The sequence below is a fragment of the Miscanthus floridulus genome, chromosome 18, assembly GCF_019320115.1.
Source record: "Miscanthus floridulus cultivar M001 chromosome 18, ASM1932011v1, whole genome shotgun sequence".
Taxonomy (NCBI): Eukaryota; Viridiplantae; Streptophyta; class Magnoliopsida; order Poales; family Poaceae; genus Miscanthus; species Miscanthus floridulus.
This window is the reverse complement of record NC_089597.1, coordinates 73234564-73259730: the sequence shown is the minus strand read 5'-3', so window position 1 is coordinate 73259730 and position 25167 is coordinate 73234564. Positions and strand designations below refer to the sequence as shown.

The window sequence follows — 25167 nt, the reverse complement described above, 5'->3', positions numbered from 1 at the left end:
TACTTACCAAATTTGATGTGACATGTATGTTGGCACTGCTATATGTTTTAATTGTTTGCATGCGTTCTGATCTTTGAACTTCGAATAGTTGGACAGTTAAACTGGAGATTTATAGCAACAACTTGATTGTTTGGAAGTTCAGTGTTCCTAACATGACTGGTATGGTAGTGAGAGGTGTGAACACGTGAGTTGGGTGGCTAAGGACTCACAAACACGTGACGAGGGTGGCCAAGGACTCCCAAATTCAATTGGTTGGTTTTAACTTGTGAAGAGTGACAATTGACTATAAATGGATTAGTGCAAACATCACGCACAGGAATCATTATTGGTAATAATACAACACGTCCAGATTTAAATTATTGTGACATTATTTTGTTCCCATTGCAACAAAGGGGCATTATCTAGTCATTAAATAAACGTTTATCCATCTATATGCAACAGCATATACTTAAGACTAATGGCAAAAACACGTTCATCTTTAGCATGCGTGATCTCAGCAACGGAATCAACGAATGAGAACAACATTATGAATTCATGCACTTCTGCAAGCATAAAACGTACAATAAACCTTATTACCAGAAACTAGCTCCAAAACTCCGAGCAGTATGGAGCAGGCGTGCTATCAGATGTTAGATCATGTGCAAAAAAGGCTTCAAGACATGGATACATGGCAATAGGTTACTTTGATCTCAGACCTGGAATGTTGTTCAGCCCCATCTTCCTGAGGGCAAGCTTAGGCACTGCAGGAGGGTTATTGAGACCCATACTTCTACTGAACTCATTGGCAAATGATACAAGCTGGTATTTGTCACGTCCGATGAACTTATTTGAATTGTAGTAACCAAGCCACGCCTGATAAGCGGATTCCTTGTCTTTAACCTCCACATGTGCAAGAGCCTTATCGACCTGCACAGATTACAAAATACACAATGTAGCATAACACAAGTCAGCGACTTGGATATTATTCTAAATAGACTTACATACAAAGTTGTAGGTACAATACATATTTATAAACAAAGCAGCCTGTTCGCTGGTTGGTTTCTGGGCTGGCTGGTGCTGGTTTATTGTGAGAGAAAAACACTATTGGCTGGCTGGTTTGGGCTGGCTGAAACCAACAAGCGAACAGACTGATGAAGTTGTATTTTTAGACCAAAGACCTTGGTCCCACTTTTATAGGAAGCATAAACATATTACTGAGGTTACCAGTTTATAACAAAAACCATATCGCACCTCCATGAAGTTGTATTTAAAAGGAAGATCTCTGTTGGTTGGTAATAGAAAAAGAACTGACTTTGGTTAGACCGCTTTCCTGAACTATTTGTGGCTGTAATGAGCAAAGCTGCTAAGTGGCAGAAATGGCTGCGAGAAATTGGAACTTTTTTTTTAGCCTGGACTCCTAAGGTACAGCTGTAGTATTTGAACATACGCACAAACACACACACAACACACACCCAGTGCGCTTGCTAGACCTACAAACTATACACACACCACGCGTCCTTTTGGAGATCAACTAAGTCCCACCAGGTTTCACAAGCGATGGGCACGTCACAGTACCATTGTGGCTTCACATGTATGTTCAGGACCTGCAAGATTACTTTGGGAATAAATCCCCTGGTGAGACACCCAGGTCCGATCAGGGATCGAACTTGGGCAGGTAGTGCTCGCACCTGGAGCCGCTATCACTGGGCTACATCCCCGTTCTCAATAGGAACCTGATATTCAGAAGATGGTTGGGGGTTGGGAGGGAGGGAGGGCAATGAGCAATTGTCTGCTGATGAAGATAAAACCCAGATGGGTTGAGGAAAAGAATGGAAATTTCTCTGTTGAATCAATGTATAAGCATCAATGCAGGAATGAAATAGATCTCCCAGATAAGAAAATTTGGAAAGCTAAACGTCCCCTTAAAACCAAGATCTTCAACAACAACAACAACAAAGCCTTTAAGTCCCAAACAAGAAACCAAGATCTTCATGTGGATAATTTTAAAAGATATCATTTTAACCATAGATAACTTGTTGAAAAGAATCTGGACAGGGGATGAGAGGTGTGTCTTTTGTTCAGAAGAAAGAAATGGTGGAACACTTATATTTGGGTGTTCTTCAGCCAAATACGTTTGGAGTTTAGTTGGCCCAGTAATTCTGATTAACTCTGGCCTTCAGCCTACAGAGATTGTGTGTTCCTCTTGTTCGTTCGTTCAGTACTGGGCAGGTCTTCAATTGCCAGAGAACAAAGGTGATGCTGGAACAAGGCGCAAAGATGCCGAAAGGGGCAGCACTGCATTTCCACCAGCAGGAAGCAGATCGTGGCCAACAGGCAGCGCTGAGCGCTGGCAGGTGTTGGGACTTGAAAGATGGCATCCCTTCCGTGAAACCAGTTTCGAAGTCCGGTGGCGTAGATTCTGTGACTGTTACCTTGCAAGAGTTCTAGTCTTCCTGTAATTGATGAAAGTGATTTCAAAGTCTGATGGCGTGGATTCTGTAGTTATAGTTGGAGTGTTTGCGAAAGAAGATAGACAGAATTATATATTCTCTATTGCTGTAGGCTGTACTTATACAGCAGTGAGTGTACTTGCAAGGAAAGAATAAAGAAAATCCTATAATGTCCTCTAATCTAGCCAATTAATACAGGGCTACAGGCCATAAAAGTACATCAGGTATGATCTGCTATTAAGGCCAGTAATAGCTGAGACAGGAATCCAATTAACCCCTAAGATAATGCCATTCTAACAGTTATAAGTTATAACCATGGGTGCTCCGTTGCAAGCTAGGTTTCCTGCTGTTTGGTAGACTTCTCAGTGCAAAAGCTTTTGGACATCAAAACTCTGTAATTACGTTGCTTTTCACAGTAACGAAATTCAAGGATCCCCATTGTGGAACAAAAGAAATGACCGCACATTGCTCACTAAACATTATGAAACTGATAGGCAGCTTACAAAATGTGATTGATGCTTGGTAGTCAGCATATCATTTAAATTTTTTTTAAAACGCAGGAGAGCTGTGTTTCATTGTATTATAGAGATGAAAAAGGGAGGGGGGGGGGTCCCCAACAGGATCCTCACTCATACGGGGACCAAATATGAGTGAGGCAATTACACAGCCTTATGGTTTAGACACACATATTGGACAATACGACTCGACCTTAGCTCAAAAAGACCTAGTCTGCAAGCGCGAGACCTAACCCCTGTAATTTTCTTGACCCAGCCATGCACCAGAGCCTGTGCTCATTCTTTAGCTCACTCCAACATATCATTTAACTAAGTAATACATTCGTCCAATTTTTGGATCTAATTACTATAGTGATGGCATTCAGAACTTCTATTTGCCATTTACAGTATACTTATCTACCCCAAATCAGATCCAAAACATACATTTGGTGAAGAGTCCGACTAACCTGAAATTGGCCAACTGTTGTGATCATGTCAAAGAATATGTAGCATATTACATATACATATCCTTCAGGAAGCAAAGTTTCCCCATAAATAGACCACAACTGACGTTAGTAATAATAATGACTGAAAATTTTGGCCGACAAATTTTAAATATCAGGCCTGAAAAGGGCTGGGCTGAATTTTGTATATGTTTGTGACCTAACAAAGATGAAGGTCTGAGCTGGATTATGAAAGAGCATTAGGGCCATGACCTATTACCACCCCTAGATATTACTATAGAATGATAGCCTCAACAGCATTGAACATATGTCTCAGGGAAATGTTGGCTTTTCAGCTTTTGTCAGTAAATTGATTGATTACATGAACATGTATCCATACAACTGTACTACTCAGATTAGCCCAGCTGTTCGATCTTTTGAATGGAGAGTCATCATAATGATGAAACTGATGGATAAGTCTCATGTGTGGCTGGTCTTTGTGGGGCTATGATGCTCACATGGTCATGGTCCTTGTGGCATGATCCTTGTGGCTGTTTTTCTGTTTTTAGGACAGCATCTTAGACTAGAGGACAGCATCTTAGAGGACAGCATCTTAGACTAGAGGACAGCATCTTAGCTAGGACAGCATATTAGCATCTTAGACTAGCATCTTAGACTAGCATCTTGGCATATGCTTGGCTGGCTAGCAGCCTATAAATATGTAACCCCAACCCCTCAGGTTGGTATGGCATTTGTGTGAGCTTGTGTAAGAAATAGACAAGAAAATTGCCCCAACTCCTAGTGTCATCCTCTCTCGATGAGAGTAAGAATTCTCCTACTACCAAGAGTGAGAATTCAGCGACTAACAACTGGTATCGGAGCCGTATTATCCTGTAGCCTAAGCATCTCTTGCTCATCTTCTCTCCCAGCCCCACAACAGCCCCAGCTGTTGGCAGCAGCAGCTCCTCCGGCCGCTCCTGTTCACTCCTCTCCTAGCTCGTCTGAAGCAGCCCTCTCCCCACGCAGCAGCCCCTCGGTAGCGCGTCATGTCCGCAGGGCAGTCTCAGCACTCGGTCGCCTCGAGCACGCGGCGTCGGCAGGAGGCCGAACTTGCCGCGGCAGAGGAACGCGAGCGAGCGGCGGCAGAGACCGCTGCGGCGGCGGCAAGGGCGTCGAGGCTGGCAGCGGCGGAGCTGGCAGCAGCCAGAGCGGAGGCGGAGGCAGCGGCGGCGGCGAATGCAGCGCGTGCGGCGGCAGCGGAGGTCGAGGCTCTGCGCGGCAGCATCGGCAGCTCCATTTCCGCTGACGACACCGCCGACGCGGATCTCGAGCTGCTAGGGAGGGAGGCAGCGCGAGCGCGGGCGGCGCAGTGGGCAGCCGCGCACGTCCACGAGCGTGGCGGTAGCCCAGACAGGCGCGGACGCGCCGGCGGCGCTCCTGGAGGAGGCGCGCACGGCGGTGGCGCTCCTGGGGCAGCCGCGCACGCCCACGAGCGCGGCGGCAGCCCAGACAGGCGCGGACGCGCCGGTGGCGCTCCTGGAGGAGGCGCGCACGGCGGCGGCGCTCCTGGAGGAGGCGCGCACGGCAACGGTGGCGGACGGGTCGATGGAGAGCGCGGCCTTCACAGGCAGCGTGGCTCTCTCTCCCCGGATCGGTACCGACGGGTCGATGGAGAGCGCGGCCTTCACAGGCAGCGTGGCTCTCTCTCCCCGGATCGGTACCGTGGTTACCACGGGCTCCAGGCTGTTGTCAGGGACGTCGGTCCCGGCGGTGGGTGGCCTACCCTCACCAAGACCAACTACGTCGAGTGGGCTGCGGTGATGAGGGTAAAGCTCCAGGTGCGGCACATGTGGGAGGCAGTCCGGTATGGCGACGTCGACTACGACCTAGATCGACGGGCGCTGGATGCTCTCATCGCTGCAGTCCCGCCCGAGATGCAGTTCTCGCTTACCAGCAAGCGGACTGCCAAGGAGGCTTGGGACGCCATCGCTGCGGCACGCATCGGCAGCGACCGCGCCCGCAAGTCCACACTGCAGGCACTTCGCAAGGAGTGGGAGAACCTGGCCTTCAAGCCAGGTGAGGACGTTGATGACTTTGCTCTCCGTCTCAACACTTTGTTGCAGAAGATGGTGCAGTTCGGCGACGACACTTACGGCGAGGAGAGAGCTGTCGAAAAGCTCTTCCGCTGCGTCCCCGAGAAGTACAAGCAGATGGCTCGCTCGATCGAGTCTCTGCTGGATCTCTCCACGATGTCGATCGAGGAGGCGATAGGTCGCCTCAAGGTCGTCGACAGCGATGAGCCACAGTCCCTCTCGGGGCCCATCACCACTGGCGGGAAGCTCCTCCTCACTCGGGAGCAGTGGCTTGCCAGCCAAGGTGACCGGAGGAAGGGGGAGCCCTCTTCCGCGACAGGCGGCCGCAAGCGTGGCAAGCCACGCAAGGCGCGCAGAGACGCCCAGGCCGGGGCGCGAGGACGTGCCGAGGGTGATGCCCGCGGAGGCGCCCAGGGCGGCGCCGCCGGCAGGCACAAGCCGGCACGAGACGACGCCTGCCGCAACTGCGGCCAGCTTGGCCATTGGGCCAAGGACTGTCGACAGCCACGACGCGGCCAGGCCCACGTCGCACAGGCGGAGGAGGAGCCAGCTCTGTTCATGGCACATGCCAGCATCGAGCTACCTCCAGCGGCACCGGCCGCAGCGGCTCTCCTCCACCTTGACGAGCCAAAAGCACACGCCCTCCTCGGCGACAGCTCCGGCAATGACAAGACTGACGGGTGGTGCCTCGACACCGGCGCCACCCATCACATGACCGGTCGACGGGAGTTCTTCACCGAGCTTGACTATAGCGTCCGAGGCTCCGTCAAGTTTGGGGATGCCTCCGGCGTGGAGATCAAGGGCGTCGGCTCCATCATCTTCACCGCCGTGTCTAGTGAGCACAGGCTGCTCACCGGAGTCTACTACATCCCCGCGTTGAGGAACTCCATCATCAGCTTGGGACAGCTGGATGAGAACGGTTCGCGCGTGGTGGTTGAGGACGGAGTCATGAGGATTTGGGATCGTCGTCGTCGCCTTCTTGCCAAGGTATCCAGAAGCGCAAATCGACTCTACGTCCTTAACGTGCAGGTGGCACAACCCCTTTGTCTCGCTGCTCGTCGGGACGACGAGGCGTGGCAGTGGCACGAGCGTTTCGGGCACCTTCACTTTGAGGCCCTGAAGCGGCTCAGTGCCACGGAGATGGTGCGAGGCCTGCCGTGCCTCGACCATGTGGAGCAGCTCTGCGACGTCTGCGTGTTGACGAAGCAGAGGCGACTCCCTTTTCCCCAGCGGGCGAGCTTTCGAGCCAAGGAGAGGCTCGAGCTCGTGCACGGGGACTTGTGTGGCCCGGTGACACCGGCCACACCGGGAGGACGACGCTACTTCCTGCTGCTCGTCGACGACCTCTCCCGCTACATGTGGGTGATGGTCCTCGGCAGCAAGGGAGAGGCTGCAGACGCCATCAGACGCGCGCAGGCTGCTGCGGAGGCGGAGTGCGGCCGCAAGCTGCGCGTGCTGCACACCGACAACGGCGGCGAATTCACGGCGGCTGAATTCGCGTCGTACTGCGCTGACGAGGGCATTCAGCGCCACTACTCCGCGCCGTACAGCCCGCAGCAGAACGGCGTCGTCGAGCGGCGCAACCAGACGGTTGTGGGGATGGCTCGGGCCCTCCTCAAGCAGAGGGGGATGCCGGCTGTCTTCTGGGGAGAGGCGGTGGTGACGGCCGTCTACATCCTCAACCGCTCGCCTACCAAGGCGCTCGACGGCAGGACGCCGTACGAGGCTTGGCATGGGCGCAAGCCGGCGGTCTCCCACTTGCGGGTCTTCGGCTGCCTCGCGTTCGCCAAGGAGCTTGGCCACATCAACAAGCTCGACGACAGGAGCACTCCAGGAGTGTTCATCGGCTACGCGGAGGGCTCGAAGGCCTACCGCATCCTCGACCCGAAGACACAGCGTGTGCGCACGGCGCGCGACGTTGTGTTCGACGAAGGGCGAGGATGGGCGTGGGACAAGGCAGTGGACGACGGCTCGGCTCCGACGTACGACGACTTCACTGTCGAGTACGTCCACTTCGAGGGAGCTGGGGGAGTAGGCAGTTCTTCTTCGGCGAGCGCGTCTACCCCAGTCTCCGAGCCTCCACCGACCCCGGCACCTGCTACTCCGACAGCACCACGCTCTCCAGCCAGGACCTCGGCTGCGATGAGCTCTTCGCCGGCTCCACCACAGCCGGCAACGCCACGCACTCCAGCACCGACAGGCACCACTCCGGGCACGTCTACTCCACCACCAGCTCGTGTCGAGCACGGCCCGGTTGAGCTCGCTACTCCGCTCTCTCACGACGAGGAGCGCGTCGACGCGTACCACGACGGCGAGCCGTTGCGGTACCGTACGGTGGAGAACCTTCTCGGCGACCAGCCGGTGCCGGGACCGGTGCCTCACGACCTGGAGGCGCAGTTGCACCTTGCGTGTGACGACGGCGAGCCTCGGTCGTTTGCAGAGGCCGAGAGACACGCGGCATGGCGCGCCGCGATGCAGTTGGAGATGGATGCGGTTGAGAAGAACCGCACCTGGGAGCTTGCTGACCTTCCTCGTGGTCACCGCGCGATCACCCTTAAGTGGGTGTACAAGTTGAAGAGGGATGAAGCCGGCGCCATCGTCAAGCACAAGGCTCGCTTGGTGGCACGAGGTTTCGTGCAGCAGGAGGGGGTCGACTTCGACGACGCCTTTGCTCCCGTGGCACGGATGGAGTCCGTGCGACTCCTCCTTGCGCTAGCTGCCCAGGAGGGCTGGCGTGTTCATCACATGGACGTCAAGTCGGCGTTCCTTAACGGCGACTTGAAGGAGGAGGTCTACGTGCACCAGCCGCCGGGATTTGCGATCCCCGGCAAGGAGGGCAAGGTGCTCCGCCTGCGCAAGGCCCTCTATGGCTTGCGGCAGGCACCGAGGGCGTGGAATGCCAAGCTGGATTCCACGCTAAAGGGGATGGGTTTCGAGCAAAGCCCGCACGAGGCGGCCATCTACCGACGGGGCAATGGAGGTAATGCCCTGCTGGTGGGTGTCTACGTCGACGACTTGGTGATCACCGGCACCAAGGACGCGGAGGTGGCGGCATTCAAGGAAGAGATGAAGGCCACCTTCCAGATGAGTGACCTGGGGCCTCTCTCCTTCTACCTGGGAATCGAGGTACACCAGGATGACTCTGGGATCACGCTTCGACAGACCGCCTACGCCAAGCGCGTCGTTGAGCTAGCTAGGCTCACCGACTGCAACCCAGCTCTCACTCCGATGGAGGAGAGGCTGAAGCTGAGCCGCGACAGCACGACGGAGGAGGTGGACGCTACGCAGTACCGGCGTCTTGTGGGGAGCCTTCGCTACCTCGCCCACACACGGCCGGACTTGGCATTCTCCGTCGGCTACGTTAGTCGGTTCATGCAGCGACCGACGACGGAGCACCAGCAGGCTGTGAAGAGGATCATCCGCTACGTTGCGGGGACTCTCGACCACGGCCTCTACTACCCGAGGTGCCCTGGGGCGGCACACTTCGTCGGGTACAGCGACAGCGACCACGCCGGCGACATCGACACCAGCAAGAGCACGAGCGGGATCCTCTTCTTCCTCGGCAAGTGCCTCGTTAGCTGGCAGTCGGTCAAGCAGCAGGTGGTGGCCCTGTCCAGCTGCGAGGCCGAGTACATAGCAGCCTCCACCGCTTCGACTCAGGCGCTCTGGCTTGCTCGACTGCTTGGTGATCTCCTCGGCAGAGACACTAGAGCGGTGGAGCTCAGGGTGGACAGCAAGTCCGCTCTGGCCCTGGCAAAGAACCCCGTGTTCCACGAACGCAGCAAGCACATCCGGGTGAGGTACCACTTCATCCGAGGCTGTTTGGAGGAAGGGAGCATCAAGGCGAGCTACATCAACACCAAGGACCAGCTTGCGGACCTGCTCACCAAGCCCCTTGGGAGGATCAAGTTCCTTGAGCTCTGCTCCAGGACCGGGATGGTTCAACTCTCCCACAAGACGACGCACAAGACTTAGGGGGAGAATGATGGATAAGTCTCATGTGTGGCTGGTCTTTGTGGGGCTATGATGCTCACATGGTCATGGTCCTTGTGGCTGTTTTTCTGTTTTTAGGACAGCATCTTAGACTAGAGGACAGCATCTTAGAGGACAGCATCTTAGACTAGAGGACAGCATCTTAGCTAAGACAGCATATTAGCATCTTAGACTAGCATCTTAGACTAGCATCTTGGCATATGCTTGGCTGGCTAGCAGCCTATAAATATGTAACCCCAACCCCTCAGGTTGGTATGGCATTTGTGTGAGCTTGTGTGAGAAATAGACAAGAAAATTGCCCCAACTCCTAGTGTCATCCTCTCTCGATGAGAGTAAGAATTCTCCTACTACCAAGAGTGAGAATTCAGCGACTAACAGAAACCTATGACAAATAATTACAGAATTGGAAGTGCTAGCTGATTGTATAAGTATGTTAAGGATGCATGGGTCAAATCAAGCACAGAGTTGTAGACAGAAAAGCCCAATGTCAACGCATCAACAGACACCAAAAGTAATGTGGACTTTAGAGACAGCTTCAAAGTACCTTTTTCTTAGTGTCCAGATCAATTAATGGTTGTGTTGCCTCTGTAATAGGCAAGTCCTTGATGCTCCTCAAGAAATATTCTTCCAATGGTGCCAATAGTAAGACTCCTGCCCCCTCATTGCCTCTGCGACCAGTTCTACCAAGTCGATGAATATATTGCTCTCTGTCAGTTGGCACCCCCAACTGTGATAATCATGCTGAGTCAATACTCCGATTTGTAATTAGAAATATGTTAAGGCAAAAAGATAAGCACACCAATAATAAATTCAGACTTCCAACTATCTAGCTACAAGCTGCATGGAGATAAAATTTCAGAATGGCAAATAGTAAGCGCATTTATTCAGGGATTTTATGATTTCTCATTTGTATCATAAAGAGCAAGTAGAAAACCCCATAACTGGAACCATCTGCAAAATAAACATAACCAGAAATTTGTACAAGAGGTTTTTTACCTGCACAACTAGTGTGACATTGGGATAATCAACACCCCTGGCAGATACATCAGAGCTAACAAGAATGAGACCCTTTGACTCCTTAAATTCTTTCGATATCCTAGTTCTGTAGCTTTGAGGTTTTCTGGAGTGGATCTCACGTACATTCAACTTCAACTCAGACAGAAGCTCAGCAACAAGGCTTGTTCCTTTTGCTGTTGTACAGAATACAATCACCTGCATTTGTTGCCTCAATCATTGTTGATACATAGAAAATGTATACAAAAGACAATGCAAAGATTACAGTAGCAATTGAAATTTACCTTGTAGTCAACATTTTCAGAAATATGATCAGTTAGAAGACCATATAGGATGGAGAATTGTTTGTCCAGTGGTGCAATTAAATGCATTTGCTTCACCTGAATACAGTAATCATAAGCACCACTTTTGATTTTAAAAATAAGAAGCAATCAAATATATTTGATCTAAGTACCTGAGAGTGTGTTTCCTCACTTCCTTCTTGAACAGTGTTGACAAATTCGAGATCTCTTTTCATGGCAATATGACATACTTGACGAACCTAGCATGAAGAGTAGAAACTGATGGAATACCGACCAAGCAAAGCAAAGAATTACAGCAAGTATACCACAGTGATACCTCATCTGGAACTGTCGCAGAAAATAGAAGTGTTTGACGCTGTTTTGGGAGTGCAGCCACTATTTTTTCAATATCTGATCGGAATCCCATATCTAATAAGCGATCAGCTTCATCAAGAATTACAACTTTGACACCCATCAACCTTGTAGCAAACCCTGGAGTGTTCTCCATGTGATCCCTAAGCCTTCCAGGAGTAGCTACCAGAATCTGTAATTCAACAATTCAGCTTTTGGGTCAGAACACAGAACAAATGACAACAGATTTAGCAGCATTATTGAATAAGATAATTTGAATCACCTGGCAAGGGTTAGTATGCATGCGCTTCTGTTCAAGAGCCATTCGAGTGCCGCCAATTACAAGCTGCACTCCAATTGATGGATGGAATTTAAGAAGCTTGTTAGCTTCTACAGCAGCCTGATCAGCAAGCTCACGTGTAGGGCACACTACAACAACACTGATGGGAGGTCTCTTTAGATCACGATCAACAGGTGGTAATTTGGAAACAACTTCAATTGCTGGTAGCTGAAGGTAAAACAATTGCACATTATTATATTCAAAGTCAAACAAAAAGATATTATTCACTGTTCAGAAGGGTACTTACCAAGAAAGCTACAGTTTTTCCAGTTCCTGTCTTTGCTTTGGCTAGTACATCCTTCCCTGCAGAGAGAAGATGTGCTAATAGGTGAGAACAGACTAGAAAAGATGTAAGTCAAGTGGAAATAAAATTCTTTCACAATCATGTGCTTTAATTAATTAAAAAATATATATACATATTAATGCAGTTCAGATTGCCTGACTCAAAATAAAATACTACTTTGAAATCACATGAAAACGGTGAGGATATTGTTTTTCTTGAACCATTGGACAAAGAGAACTACATTTTGGTGAAACTCTTCCTCTCCCAATATCTTCATCCCTGGATAAATTCTTGATGCAAAGAGAACTTTGCATGGGTAACAAAATTTCAGGCTGCTTCAACTTAAAGGCAACATTACTCAACTTCAAGGAACAGCTATGCAATTTTTCTCAACAAAAAATCTATGCACATCTGATTTCATAAACAGACATACAGATAGAACTACAAAGAGAAATTCAGTATTTCTTCTAAGTTCTATAACACCTCCATCAAACTGGGGTTCAGAACTAATCATAAGGATTCCAGACTATACAAGGCTATGAGTTGAAGCCTTGAAGGCAAAATGTTTGGTACAAACCACCCCTTTGGTGAAATCAGGAAAACCCCTTGGAACACATACCTAGAAGTGTTTAAAAAAATTGAAATGATACACATACAGCGTGTCTAGAGATGTACATTGTCACAAAAGTTGAGATGCAAAGGCAATCTAAAAATTCATATGAAAAAAAAAACTCAAGTGCATGTGCATTAGAAAACAAAATTCCTGTGATTGTCATCTAGTAAATGTGTCATTTTCATACAAATTTTAAGAAAACAACTTTGCATTAAAACTTTTGCGATAATGTACATCTATAGATGCACTATGGATGTCAGGATGTGCATCATTAAAAAAAAAAATCTAGGCATTTGTTTCAAGGGGGGTTTCATGATTACACCGGAGGGGCAGTTTGCACCGAATATTTTGCCAAATATCATGGCTGTTGACATGGCTAACAAACTCCAAACATGTTCACTATATTGGCTTTTGCAAAGGGGTGCAAAGAAATTCAATATAAATAATGGATGGTTCACTAACAGATGATAAAAAAAATGTAAGCAACATGTTTACCCGTGCAGTTCATGAAAGAAATTTTATAGATCACTCAAAAATGACGGTAAAAAGAGCTGAAATGAGAAAAGACAAGAAAGTAGAAATGTGTGGAAAACTATGTCCTTTGCGTGCGCAGTGAACCTCAATATATTTGCTAAACAAAAGTTATATCATAAAGTAAATGCAAAAATGGCAAACATAAAAAAAGAACACTGAAATCAACCTTGAAGTATAATAGGAAGAGTAGCCTCCTGAACAGCAGTCATCCATTCATACCCAGCAGCCTTAACACCTTTCAGTGACAAGGGAGATAGCGGGCATTCGTCAAACCTGTCAGGAAATGAAAGAACATCCATCAGGATAGAATATAGACTATAACTGAAGCATATACCATTTGGTACAAATCTGAACTATTTAGGGAAAAGCAGTTTATCTACACGCATAGCCAGTCATAGCTCATAGGCGTATGTATTGCCAATATATATGTATATAACTTGATCAATGCACGGTGAGAAGTCAAGCAAGATTCAATGAGCTGTTACCATCTACCATTTGTTACAAGCTGCAGAGAAATTCAACAGAGATTTAAAAAAATGGTCTGTTAAAATAAAGTTGTAGTAGCAACATCAACCACACCATCGATCAATCAGGAAAATTTTAGCAGCAGTTTGCCAAGTCCTCCAAATTATGTTACAAAGACCAATCATCACGAAACTGTGTTAAGAAGTTCAAAGAAACCAAGGGTGTGGGTTCACAATAATAACCTAAATGCCAAGAACAATATCATTAAGCAACTTAACCTACAATCTTGCTGAGGAATATAAACAAAGCAAACCATCTCTATATTCCTCCACTGCTCCATCTTTAACAGTTTCAATCCCTTACTGACGGGAGTTACTCTGAATTCAAAATGTGCATTGTTTGTGAATTTCAAATACCAATTCCAGTGCCGCTAGATGCAAACCATAACTCAGATGATAGTTATACTAAGTCAGAGTGAATGATCCTCAAAGCTCTCACAGTTTCTCCACAAGCCTTAATGTCCTCAGATTCACCGGCTTTTGCTGACTGGAAATACTTAGGTTTCTAATAACACTTCCACAATCCACATTAAGTGGACCAGAATCTGTTACACTAAGTCAGAAAATCACCAAACAACACAAAGGATAGGAGATGTTGCAGCCAAGTTGGAAGCAGAAGTAGAAGGTTTCAACAATAAAGTACTAGTGATAGCCGCCATGGAATTAATGCAGCCAATGAGTCAAACATTATACAAGTACACAAGTAGATTACAGATAATTGAAAGTAATCATGAAGTACACTTGGCAATTAAAAAAATATGAACCACCATTTTTCTCCTATTTTCATTGATGCACATAAATAATCAAATTGGCATCAAGAAAAGAAGAACAAGCTATCTATCTACCTAAGAGAACCATAAATATTATTCCACTTCACTAAGAGTTAAGAGCTACCTCTTATGGCTCAGATAAGAATCACCACCCCCGGTACTTCTTCTGCCCTGTACACTTTCCTGTTTAGCTGGCTCATCTTCGGCTGACATAGATGAGCCAGACTTATTACCTGTTATCTGTCCCACATCCTCCTTAACACCCTTGTCATCAAAAAGATCATCTTCGAACCCTGATGGCTCATCATCCTCATCAACTTCCCCCACCTCATCATCATCCTCTGACATGCCGAAGTCAATTTTTTTCACACCCCTCGGCTGGCGGTGACCAAAATCCATATCGCTGCCCCTCCCACCCCGATGTGATCCATTGGCCATTTTGCCTCTCCTGCCACCTTGATGCCTTACACTACCCTCAAACCCATCTGGACCAGCATCATCATCCTCGTCTTCATCTAAATCACTTCCCCTCCCCCTTCTCTGCGAAAGACCGGACATCCTTCCGTCACGGTCGCGTCTTCCCCTAGAGGATCCTAATCCGATGTCGCCATCATAATCACCAAAATCACTATAACTCCCTCCCTTCCGCGACAGACCCAAATCCCTCCTGCCCCGGCCTCGGCGCAGCCCAACTGTGTCTTCCCTTCCCCCTCTCCTGCGACCATGATGCTGCTTTCCATCACGATCCCCAAACCCAACCAAATCATCATCACTGTCCTCATCGTCATCTAAATCACTCACCCTTCCTCTTCTATGTGACAATCCAGACAGTTGTCCACTGTCACCACGTCTTCCCCTTGAAGACCCAAATCCAGTGTCACCATCAGCACCATCTCGGTCAAAATCACTGTACCTCCCTCCCCTTCTTGCCACACCTGAACCCCTCCCGCGCTGGCTTGGCTGCCCCCTAGGAGACCTAAATGTGGCCTCCTCATCAAACCCATTCGCCCTCCCTCCTCTTCTCACGAACCCCGACGACCTCTCACCCCGTCCCCGCCTTCCCCTGGAGGAGCCGAACCCGGAATCATCATCCAGGTCACTACTCATCGCCCTCCCCCTCCGCTCGAAGCCGCCGCGCCTATCGCCACTGAACTCACCGCCGGCCATCCTCGACCTCGGGAACGAAGCCCTGGAGTCCCGCCCACCTCGGCCGCCCCTGGATGCGCCGACCGAGGGCCTGCGGGTGGACGGCGCGTCGCCTTCGTCGCCGCTGCTGAGCCCGAGGTGGAACGAGTCAGTCTTGAGGTCGCTAATCCAGTCGTTGAGCTCCGCCTCGTCCTCCACAAGGCTCTTCGCGGCGCCGGCCGAGGAGCGGGCGCGGGAGGAGAAGAAGCACGGGGAGAAGGGCCCAGCTGCGCCATTTCGGAGTGCGACGGAGTGGGGCTGGGGCAGGGGCTCCGCGCGCTGGGACGCGGCGGAGGCGACCGCGCGGCGGACGATGGCGAAGAGGTGGTGGTGGCGCCGCATGGCGGCCGGCCGGCGTTTTAGGGTTTAAGGATGAGAGGTTGAAGTTGGGATCCCGGCTCAGGGCCCCGGGGGTTTTAGACCAGGCTCTATGGAGGGGATGGTGGCTGCTGCTAGAGAGGTTAGGTCAGGAGCTCTCACAAGCCGTCCGATCGTCGTTGATTACGGTTGTCTTTTTAGAAATTGGATTACAGTTCAGATCTGTTATCCAAAATAGTACTCCCTTCGTCCCAAATTATAAGGCATTCTATAAATCTTGGAGAGTCAAAGCATCTTAATTTTAACTAAATTTATATGATGAGATAATATCATTTATGATACCAACTAAGTATCATTATGTTCTTCATTAATTATATTTTCATAATATATCTATTTGATGCCATAAATCTGTATAATTCTTTTTATAATTTTGATCAAACTTGAGATGCTTTGACTCTCCAAGATTCTGCCCCGTTTGGCAGGGCTTCACTTCACTAGTGAAGCCTTTTTTTTTTTGCTTCAGCTGCATGAACAGTTCCACCGGTGGAACTGAAGCGGTTTTGGTAAACCGTTTGGCAAAATAGCTTCCCTGTGAGAGCATGTTTTTAGGGGCCTGGAAGAGGAGCCGGGAGAAACCACTTTTTTTTTTGGCTTCATCCCACCCCCAAATCACTGTGAGAGCATGTTTTTAGGGGCTTCACAAGTGAAGCTATTTTACTTTACCCCGTTTAGTAGAAAACGGCTCCAAACGGCTCCTGAAGCTGGTGGAGAAGCCCTGCCAAACAGGGCCTTAGAATGACTTATAATTTGGGATGGATGGAGTACTGTATTATTATTCACTTTTGTTAAGCTAATTTTGTCATAAAACAAATAAGCCATTCATAAGAACTCTTTAGGACCCCCCGGATGTAAACAAAATATCGTTCAAAAGAAGATACTCTCTACATGCTTCGACTGAAATTCGCTAAAGTTGAGGTTTTAACAATTTGGACATGCTGCAAATCAGGACAGAGGGCCGAGAAGGCCAGAACAAAAGGCAAGAATCAGCGGTTTGTATCCGTGCATCAAATCACTACAGGAAATCGGAACATATTCTCATCCAAGAACCGCAGCAAGATCAATAATACAGAGTGCAGAGCCTCCTTGAAGGGGCATCTGGATACATGTGCTGGATTTGAGCAAGTTATGCTCAAATCATTTGGGTACAAAGATGAAGAATGAAAAGCCTCGCTAGCTAGTAGAAGTGCCGTGGTGTCAAGGTTTTCTAGCTATCTTTGTTTTCGTCGTTGCAGTTGATGAATCTTTGAGTGAAGTAAGTGCATAATGATTTGAGTAGCCGGTAAAACTTAAAAGTAACTAAAGAAATTTCATTTATATATTCATCATTTAAAATGTCTTTTCCTACAGATCAAAAGAATGAATGCCCGAATCTCTTTCAGGGTTGCTCATGCCTTAATAGCAGTATAACACCCGCAGATCAGGTAAAACCAACTAAAGGGGGTTTGGATCCGGTGACTAAAATTTAGGATGTGTCACATGAAGGTATCGCATGGGGTATTCGGATACTAATAAAAAAACAAATTATAGAATCCGTGAGACAAATTTATTAAGCTGAATTAATCCGTCATCAGCACATGTTCACTGTAGCATTACGTTATCAAATCATAGACTAATTAGGCTTAAAAGATTCGTCTCGCAAATTAATCGCAAGATGTGCAATTAGTTTCGTAATTAGTCTATATTTAATACTCCATACATGTGTCCAATCATCCGATAGGATAGCGACTAAAGTTTAGGAAGAGAATCCAAACACAAACACCCCCTGATATTCTAGTAAACAAAAGTTAGCATAATGTCCGAGTCGGCGAGTCCTACAGGACTCCTACTTGTCATGGTGAAATTGCACAACGATGCATGTGATGTTGTCTGTGCTGTGCCTGGAGTAGGCAATTTCCGTCAACTTCACGGCTCCAGCCTGAGGTCCATCTTCCGCTTTCAGAATGGCAATGGCATCCTTGTTGACAAGAGATGATAAACAATGATTAGCGATGGAGCTAATAAGACCCTAAACCATATTAGGTTTAAAAAAAACGTGTCTTTGCACTCATGCCAGCATGAGTGTGTCTATCGGATAGCATGCCCAGTTTAAATGGTCATTAAGGTTTTGTTCATATATAGGATTGCACTGAATAGAACGGAGCAACCTTCCTAAATCATACTAGTAGGTAGTATCTAATGCCATGCTCTCTTCTCGGTCACATAAGCAATACCAGATTGCCTCAGTCGGACCATTTGAGGTAGAATTCAAGGAGATACCTCATTTCGCACAACATCCCAAAGCCCATCGGTAGCAAGAATCAGATATTCCAAGTCACTGCTGACCTCTTCTTCCTGCATTTTTGTATAACATTGCCAAATATTACTTTTCCAGCGGTGTTATCTAACACAAAAGAAATCAGATTTCTAAAAAACCACCTTTCCAGAAGACTATTGTCGAGTGCATGCCAAGAAAGTGCATCAAGACTAATAGACTATAATCATTATCAGAAATTTAAATGGAGTACTATCATGAGACTCAAATTGGTAACCTAAACTCCAGAATATTACTTCCAGACTCCAGTAGAGCTATGTCAACAGCTTAAAAGATTTCTGCCCTTTTTGGCAAGATACTCAAAATGCGGCAAATTTACTGTTCACACTTTATTGTAACATTATTGGTAGAAACCAGTCATGGTTGGTTATCCTGATTCCCAAGTATTTTGCAAACTCCATTGCATAGTTATTAAGGCGTCGCCTAGGCGACGACTTGGCGTCCGGGCGATTTTTGAAGCTGGGCACCGGGCTCGCCACGACCTTCGGTCGGAGCAGATGCGCGCGCGGGGGAAAGAGGCGCGCGCGGGGAAAGAGGCGCCCAAAGCGGAGTATATCCGTCCGCGTGGGGGAAAGGGAAGAGGCCGCACGGGGGAAAGGAAAGAGGCCGCGCGAACCTGGACTCCCTGCCGGCGGCGTGTTGCCTCCTTCCATCAATCTGCGAATTCTCCCTCTTCTTCGACGACTCCTCCCTGATTCGTGCTTCCCCGTCCGCTAGCCTTCAAGCCCACGTCATACAGGTATGAGGAGCCGTCCCTGATTCGTGCCTCCCCGTCCTCTTCCTCTTTCGATGTCACTTCCTACTTTCCTGCACCTCTGCTGTGTTCTACTCTCCTCTGCTTGCTCTGTTCTACTCTCCTCTGCTTCTTATGCTTAGATGTGCCTCTGCTCTGTTCTACTCTGAGCCTCTGCTCTGCTTCTTGTTGCTTGCTCCAGAATTGGCTCCAGAACTGGCAGCAGAAAGGTATATATAAGTGTATGTTTGTGCTGTCCTATGGAAGGTTAGTGTATGTGTATGGCGTCGCCTCGCTGCGCGCCTAATTCGCCTAGGCGTCTAGAAGGGGGTGGAGCGCCACACCTCGCCTTACCGCCTTAAAAACTATGCTCCATTGTTTCAATATGAGTACTCTTTCAATATCATTTATTGCCTGGTAATATATCATTTATTGCCCAGACAAGAATTGACTTTAATCTTTGTTTCATCTGAAACCCATTTCCTTGTCACGAAAAAATAGTAAGAAACAGAAGAATATATTCCTTTCCACAAATAAACTACTTTAACACTTCCCACATCCCACACAGTACCACTAAAACAACAGCAATGAAAACCTTAAACAAACGTCTTCTCAAGAGAAACTATGGGCATCTCATCTTATGTCACTAATACCCACTTTTTATGGTTATTGCAACAACATGAATACTTACTCATGTTCATTAGCATATTGATACAAAGGTAGCATCAATATATCAAACTTAAAGAATAAACGGCAGACTAGTGAAACAACAACAACAACCACATAGCCTTTCAGTCCCAAGCAAGTTGGGGTAGGCTAGAGCTGAAATCCACCAAGAGCCCCAAGTCACGGTTCAAACACTTCAATAGCTACTTTCTAAGTATTCCTATTCAAACATAGATCTCTAGGTATATTTCAAGCTTTCAAATATCTTTTTATTGCCTCCCCCATATCAATTTCGGTCTTCCTCTATCTCTCCTTATATTATTAGCTTGGCTTAGGACTCCACAATGCACTAGTGCCCTTGGAGGTCTCCTTTGGACATGGCCAAACCACCTCAACCAATGTTGGACAAGCTTTTCTTCAATTGGTGCTACCTATAGGCGATCACGTATATCATCGTTCCGAACTCGGTCCATTCTTGTGTGACCGCAAATTCATCGCAACATACGCATTTCTGCAACACTCAGTCGTTGAACATGTCGAATCTTTGTAGGCCAACATTCTGCTGCATACAGCATAGCCGGTCTAATCGTTGTTCTATAGAACTAGCCTTTTAGCTTTTATGGTACCCTCTTGTCACAGAGAATGCCAGAAGCTTATCGCCACTTGATCCACCCTACTTTAATTCTATGGCTAACGTCCGCATCAATATCTCTATCCCTCTGTAGCATCGATCCCAAATACCGAAAGATATCCTTCTTAGGCACTACTTGATCTTTCAAACTCACATCTCCCTCCTCCTATACAACTCCGCCAAAGTCGCATCTCATGTATTCGGTTTTAGTTCTGCTCAATCAAAAACCTTTAAACTCAAGGGTCTGCCGTCATAACTCTAGTTTCCTATTTACTCCCGCATGGCTTTCGTCCACTAACACTACATCATCAGCGAACAACATACTCCAAGGGATATCCCCTTGTATGTTCCTGGTAACCTTATCCATTACCAAGGCAAAGAGATATGGGCTTAAAACTAACCCTTGATGAAGTCCAATTTTAATCGGGAAGTAATTTGTGTTACCATCGTTTATTCGAACACTAGTCACAACATTGTTGTACATGTCCTTGATGAGGGTCACGTACTTTGATGGGACTTTATGTTTGTCCAAACACCACCACATAACATTTCTTGGTATCTTGTCATAAGCCTTCTCTAAGTCAATGAAAACCAAGTGGAGGTCCTTCTTCTGCTCTCTAAACCGCTCCATAACCTGTCTTATTAAGAAAATTGCTTCTGTGGTTGACCTTCCGGGCATGAAACCAAATTGGTTTGTTGATATCTGCGTCGTTCCTCGCAGGCGCTGCTCGATGACTCTCTTCCATAACTTCATAGTGTGGCTCATCAACTTAATTCCCCGATAATTAGTACAACTTTGGATATCTCCCTTATTTTTGTAGATTGGTACCAATATGCTTCTTCTCCACTCCTCAGGCATCTTGTTTGATCGAAAGATATTGTTGAACATCTTGGTTAGCCATACTATAGTTATATCCCCGAGACATCTCCACACCTTGATTGGGATACCATCAGGGTCCATCGCTTTGCCCCCTTTCATCCTTTTTAAGGCTTCTCTGACCTCTGATTCTTGAATCCTCCGCACAAAGCGCCTGTTAGTGTCATCAAACGAGTCGTCCAGCTGAACGGTGGTGTTCTCGTTCTCACCATTGAACAATTTAATAAAAATACTCTTGCCATCTATGTCTGATCTCATCCTCCTTCACCAAGAGCTGAAAGTTCCTTTATTTTTCTTTTAACTTGCTAAATAGACTGGTTCATACTATTTCTAGTTCTAAGACCAACCACACCAAGCCTTTTCTAGGTAGCACTAAAGTTCAGAACTACTGAAAGTTTTAATTAGACTTCAAATGTATACCTGAATGTCAGGTTCTGCTGTCACATACTGCTTCAGTAGACGATTGCCGAATGCACGGGACATTGCTAGAATTCCACCAACCCTCCATGTATCTGCAGGAATGCTAATATCAAATGATGAATGACAATAACCAATTAATACTTACAAAGCACCTTCAACCACTTGACAGACAGGAAAACATGTATTGATGCAATCAGATGCCACCCCATTAAACTAACCTAAATGTGAAACATTGACTTGCTTAAATCATAGGGCTTGTGGTTTAGGCTAAATATTTTGAGGATTCTGAAGAATAAACGGCTTACCCAATTAAGTGGGCTTAAATACATCAAGAGTATTCTAAGGATTAAAAGGCTTACCATCCCATATAACAACACCTCCAGCATCCTGAATTCGCTTCCGTTCTTCTGTCCTGTTTGGTTTGTGATCTTTTGACAATGGGACAGCTATATAGCACAGAAACAAATAGTACATTTAATTATTCTTCACAGATAACAAATAAACCAAAGAACGATTAATATTGACAGAATCAGGGTCATGAAAGCTTATCAAGGCAAAATAGCAACATAATGAAGTAGTGGTGCGGTGATAAATTTTCAGTTCAGCAGAGTTTATATTCCCTACTGGCCTACTCGTACAGTTAGAAACAAGGACCACTCCCCTTGATGATGGAAGTACTTTCTTTTCTCAGATACCATTGATGATGGAACTGAAACAGAGTACTGCTTCAATTGTTTATGCTCCAGTATAATGTATAGAAAATCATAAAACAAATATAACGAAAAAATAATAGTAATTTACAAATGTGAGAAAAGTGGATGCTGTATGTTTTGGTCTTTTCTTTCTTGCTGCCACTTTACCTTTGCCGCCTTTTGACGCAACAGCACGTGAATCACCAACATTTGCTACATACAGATGATTGCCAATCAGAACAGCAGCCAAAGCAGTTGAACCATCATCTCTAAACGAACTAGATATAGTTTCTATGATATCTCCATCAGTTTCAAGAAATGTTCTGCCTGTGGTTTGCAAAAGTACCAGAAAATAAATGAGTTTGCAGGATTAAAAATGGTTTCAACAGATGAAAAGACACTGCTAAACAGAAGTAAAACACATTACTTATTGCAAGCTTTGTGTCTGTCAGGAACTCAGGATGCTTCATAAGGTTTTTTAACAGATTCTCCTTCAGATATTCAGCAGCAAGGTTTCCTCCATGACCTAATAGACCAAGGCATAAAGTAAATGTATTGCACAAGGAGTCACAAACTAATGAGAGCAAGACTGAAAATGATACCATCAAATACTCCAAACAGGTTAACTGGTTGTCCATCAATTTTAGTTAACTTAATGTCATAACAGTCCTCCATAGTAGACCTCCGCCCTATATAGCTTGAATATCCACAAGTCAGCTTACCATCCTCGCTGCCAACAAAGTTATTTGACATTACATCAGTACCAGTAGTGTCTCAATGTCTAGCAGATTTGAGGATTGAGCAGACAAAGTTGGTATTGCAAGAATAATGTAACTATTAAAGGCTAACAACTCCAAAACAAAATATTAAATGCCAGTAGCTAAAATTAGATATATCCATCTATCATGCCATCCGCATCAAAAAAGAAAAACACATATCAACCACTTTGCTGTTCCAAGCTTCCACTAACCAAAAGGTATTAGTAAGATACAGCCACCTTTGCAACAAAAGAAAAAAAAATAGTAATTTGAAGGATTCCAATCCTATAGGGACATTTCCTATATGTCCCTCTGGAACAAAGTATTGAATCCTATGAAATTCTTATGGATGCCCATGGGATGCATGGATGTATAGAAATTTTGGAGGAAAATTAACATGAGGCTGTATCTCATTCTCATGGAAACTTTTCTTTGTATCTTATCCATAGTCACGTAAAACAGGTTCGAAGGCATCGACCCTCGACCCGGATTCGTCAACCCAGGTAGCGTACCACGTTCCTCGACCTCATCGACCCAGAAACTTGGTGACTATGATCTTATCTCTCTCTCTCTCTTTGAATTCCTGTTTTCTTCTTGTGTTCCTTAAAAAGGTTACGATGGAAACTTTCCTGCGTTTTGAATTCTTGTAGGATTGCAAGTTTCATAAGTAAGGGCGGGTCTGGTGCAAGCGGTAGAGTCTTACCGCCTGTGACCGGAAGGTCCCGGGTTCGAGTCGCGGTCTCCTCGCATTGCACAGGCGAGGGTAAGGCTTGCCACTGACACCCTTCCCTAGACCCCGCACAGAGCGGGAGCTCTCTGCACTGGGTACGCCCTTTATTGCAAGTTTCATAAGTCCAACCCAGAGCTGTTCCTATTCCTACATTTTGATTATCTTGTGTGACAAAGAGGCCCTAAACATTTGTTGAGACAAAAGAAAATAAACCTGTCTGCTACTAATATTCTTCGTCATCATCCTAGATTTGCATCTTAATGCCCATCATCAAGCTAATCATTTCCAACTAACAATTTCCCCCTTGAACATCTCGAACATAAGAAGTTTGGGCACCACCACCCTTATCCATCACTAGAATACAACAACATATCTAGATAAACGTTTACCCATGAACATGACACTGGCACACATCGATAGCGTTGATTTAAAAAAAATAGACAACATTAACCCACCGATCGGCGCCATTATTACTACCTCTGGAATCCGCCGGTGACCCAGCCCTTGCTCCCCGCCATGGTCGCCGCGCCGCACAGCGGCCCCGTCTGCCGCGCCGTCGAGGCCGACGAGTGGGGCGAGCCGCGAGGCGCCGGCCTGCCCCCGCCCCTGAAGACCCCCGCGCGGAAGCCGCGCCAGCCGGCATCACACCGCTGGCCGCAGGAGCGCACGCGGCGCCCGCCCGCCACCGCAATGCCGACCAGGTTCCGCAGGGTAGTGGCGCGCGCCATCCTACCCAGCGCCCGGCGGATGCCGTCGGCCCAGTGGCGCCGGCCTATTACGGGTTCGGGAGGGGACGAGGAGCGAGGCGGTGGCGGGGCTGGAAATGGGACCCTGCGAACAGAACGGCGAATGAGCCACCGGTTAACGAATGAATAAATTGATGATCGATTGGTGTTAGCTGGACTCGCTTGGTCAGAAGCTATTATCCAGCCCGTGCACAACATTTCTCCTCGTCTGGTTCGTTACTTGAGGGAGTTGCATTGTTTGCTGGTCCGACCGCCCGATCAGCGTATCTCACACAAATTATTTATTATTAACCTGATTCTTCTGATTGCAAACAATGTTGGTATATGGAGAGCTCGTCGACGGACTTGGAGTGTTAGACAATCCCCCTCTCTCTTTCCTATCTCTTAATATTATAATACCCTGTTGCTCAAAAAAAAAATATTAATATCAATTAATTCAATCTCTATCTGTACTCTGTTTCTATCTCTACTCTTCTCTATCTCTACATCTATCTCTTTCTCTATCTCTATATTTATTATTATTTACTATTTTATTTTACTACTAAAAAGAGTCACCACGACCCGTCTACCATTACCATAGTGAAGCTAGAGCGCTCGAGCCTCTCACCTTGTGATTTTTTGCGCTAGCATGTGGCCCTCACGTCATCTCCTCCGCACGCTCCCTACTCGGCGTCCGTCGACTCTGTCAGGGCAAGGGAAAAAACAGAAGCCCCCACCCTGCCTTGTCGTGCCGCTGATGTCTCCCCGTCAACGCCTCCCCACTCCAAACGGTCGACACCATGCCGCGCTCGGTCGCTACGATGTTCCAGCGCTTAGGCCCTGCCCCTAGCCCTACCCCCTCCCCATCTCGCTCGCCCATTGCCCCACTGCGTGGGGGC

General features: G+C 47.2%; 2 protein-coding genes across 5 annotated transcripts; both read right to left on the bottom strand.

Annotated features, from left to right (window-relative positions):
- Positions 1 to 540: 540 nt before the first annotated feature.
- LOC136519836 (DEAD-box ATP-dependent RNA helicase 31-like) lies at positions 541 to 15785 on the bottom strand. 2 transcript variants are annotated; one of them, XM_066513213.1, is made up of 10 exons: positions 14287 to 15782; positions 13035 to 13141; positions 11686 to 11741; positions 11382 to 11606; positions 11085 to 11291; positions 10921 to 11007; positions 10751 to 10846; positions 10449 to 10664; positions 9997 to 10179; positions 541 to 906 (listed from the first exon to the last, which is right to left on the bottom strand). In XM_066513213.1, exons 1-10 carry the CDS (start codon positions 15687 to 15689, stop codon positions 679 to 681), a joined length of 2808 nt encoding a protein of 935 aa, XP_066369310.1. In that variant the 5' UTR covers positions 15690 to 15782; the 3' UTR covers positions 541 to 678. The 2 variants fall into 2 exon arrangements, 1 of the variants encoding a protein (XP_066369310.1); XR_010775057.1 differs by having other exon boundaries at positions 768 to 906; positions 9997 to 10193; positions 14287 to 15785.
- Positions 15786 to 17257: 1472 nt separating this feature from the next.
- LOC136520950 (probable protein phosphatase 2C member 13, mitochondrial) lies at positions 17258 to 24393 on the bottom strand. Of its 3 annotated transcripts, none has more exons than XM_066514646.1 (8): positions 24021 to 24393; positions 22658 to 22752; positions 22483 to 22581; positions 22224 to 22382; positions 21723 to 21809; positions 21364 to 21455; positions 17982 to 18056; positions 17258 to 17679 (listed from the first exon to the last, which is right to left on the bottom strand). In XM_066514646.1, the coding sequence occupies exons 1-8, from the start codon at positions 24269 to 24271 to the stop codon at positions 17548 to 17550; spliced, it is 990 nt and encodes a 329-aa protein (XP_066370743.1). In that variant the 5' UTR covers positions 24272 to 24393; the 3' UTR covers positions 17258 to 17547. The 3 variants fall into 3 exon arrangements, with proteins under 3 accessions (XP_066370743.1, XP_066370742.1, XP_066370744.1); XM_066514645.1 differs by having other exon boundaries at positions 17259 to 17679; positions 22658 to 22785; XM_066514647.1 differs by having other exon boundaries at positions 17259 to 17679; positions 22658 to 22785; positions 23999 to 24329.
- Positions 24394 to 25167: the final 774 nt, after the last annotated feature.

Coding starts and splice junctions, on each gene's coding strand:
- LOC136520950 (XM_066514645.1), bottom strand. CDS start 24,271: ATGGCGCGCGCCACTACCCTGCGGAACCTGGTCGGCATTGCGGTGGCG. Junction 21,810..22,223: donor TGCGTCAAAAGGCGGCAAAG/GTAAAGTGGCAG, acceptor TGTGCTATATAG/CTGTCCCATTGTCAAAAGAT. Junction 18,057..21,363: donor CAGCAGAACCTGACATTCAG/GTATACATTTGA, acceptor ACAAAAATGCAG/GAAGAAGAGGTCAGCAGTGA.
- LOC136519836 (XM_066513213.1), bottom strand. CDS start 15,689: ATGCGGCGCCACCACCACCTCTTCGCCATCGTCCGCCGCGCGGTCGCC. Junction 11,742..13,034: donor TCTTCCTATTATACTTCAAG/GTTGATTTCAGT, acceptor TTCTCTCTGCAG/GGAAGGATGTACTAGCCAAA. Junction 10,180..10,448: donor ATGTCACACTAGTTGTGCAG/GTAAAAAACCTC, acceptor TGATTATCACAG/TTGGGGGTGCCAACTGACAG.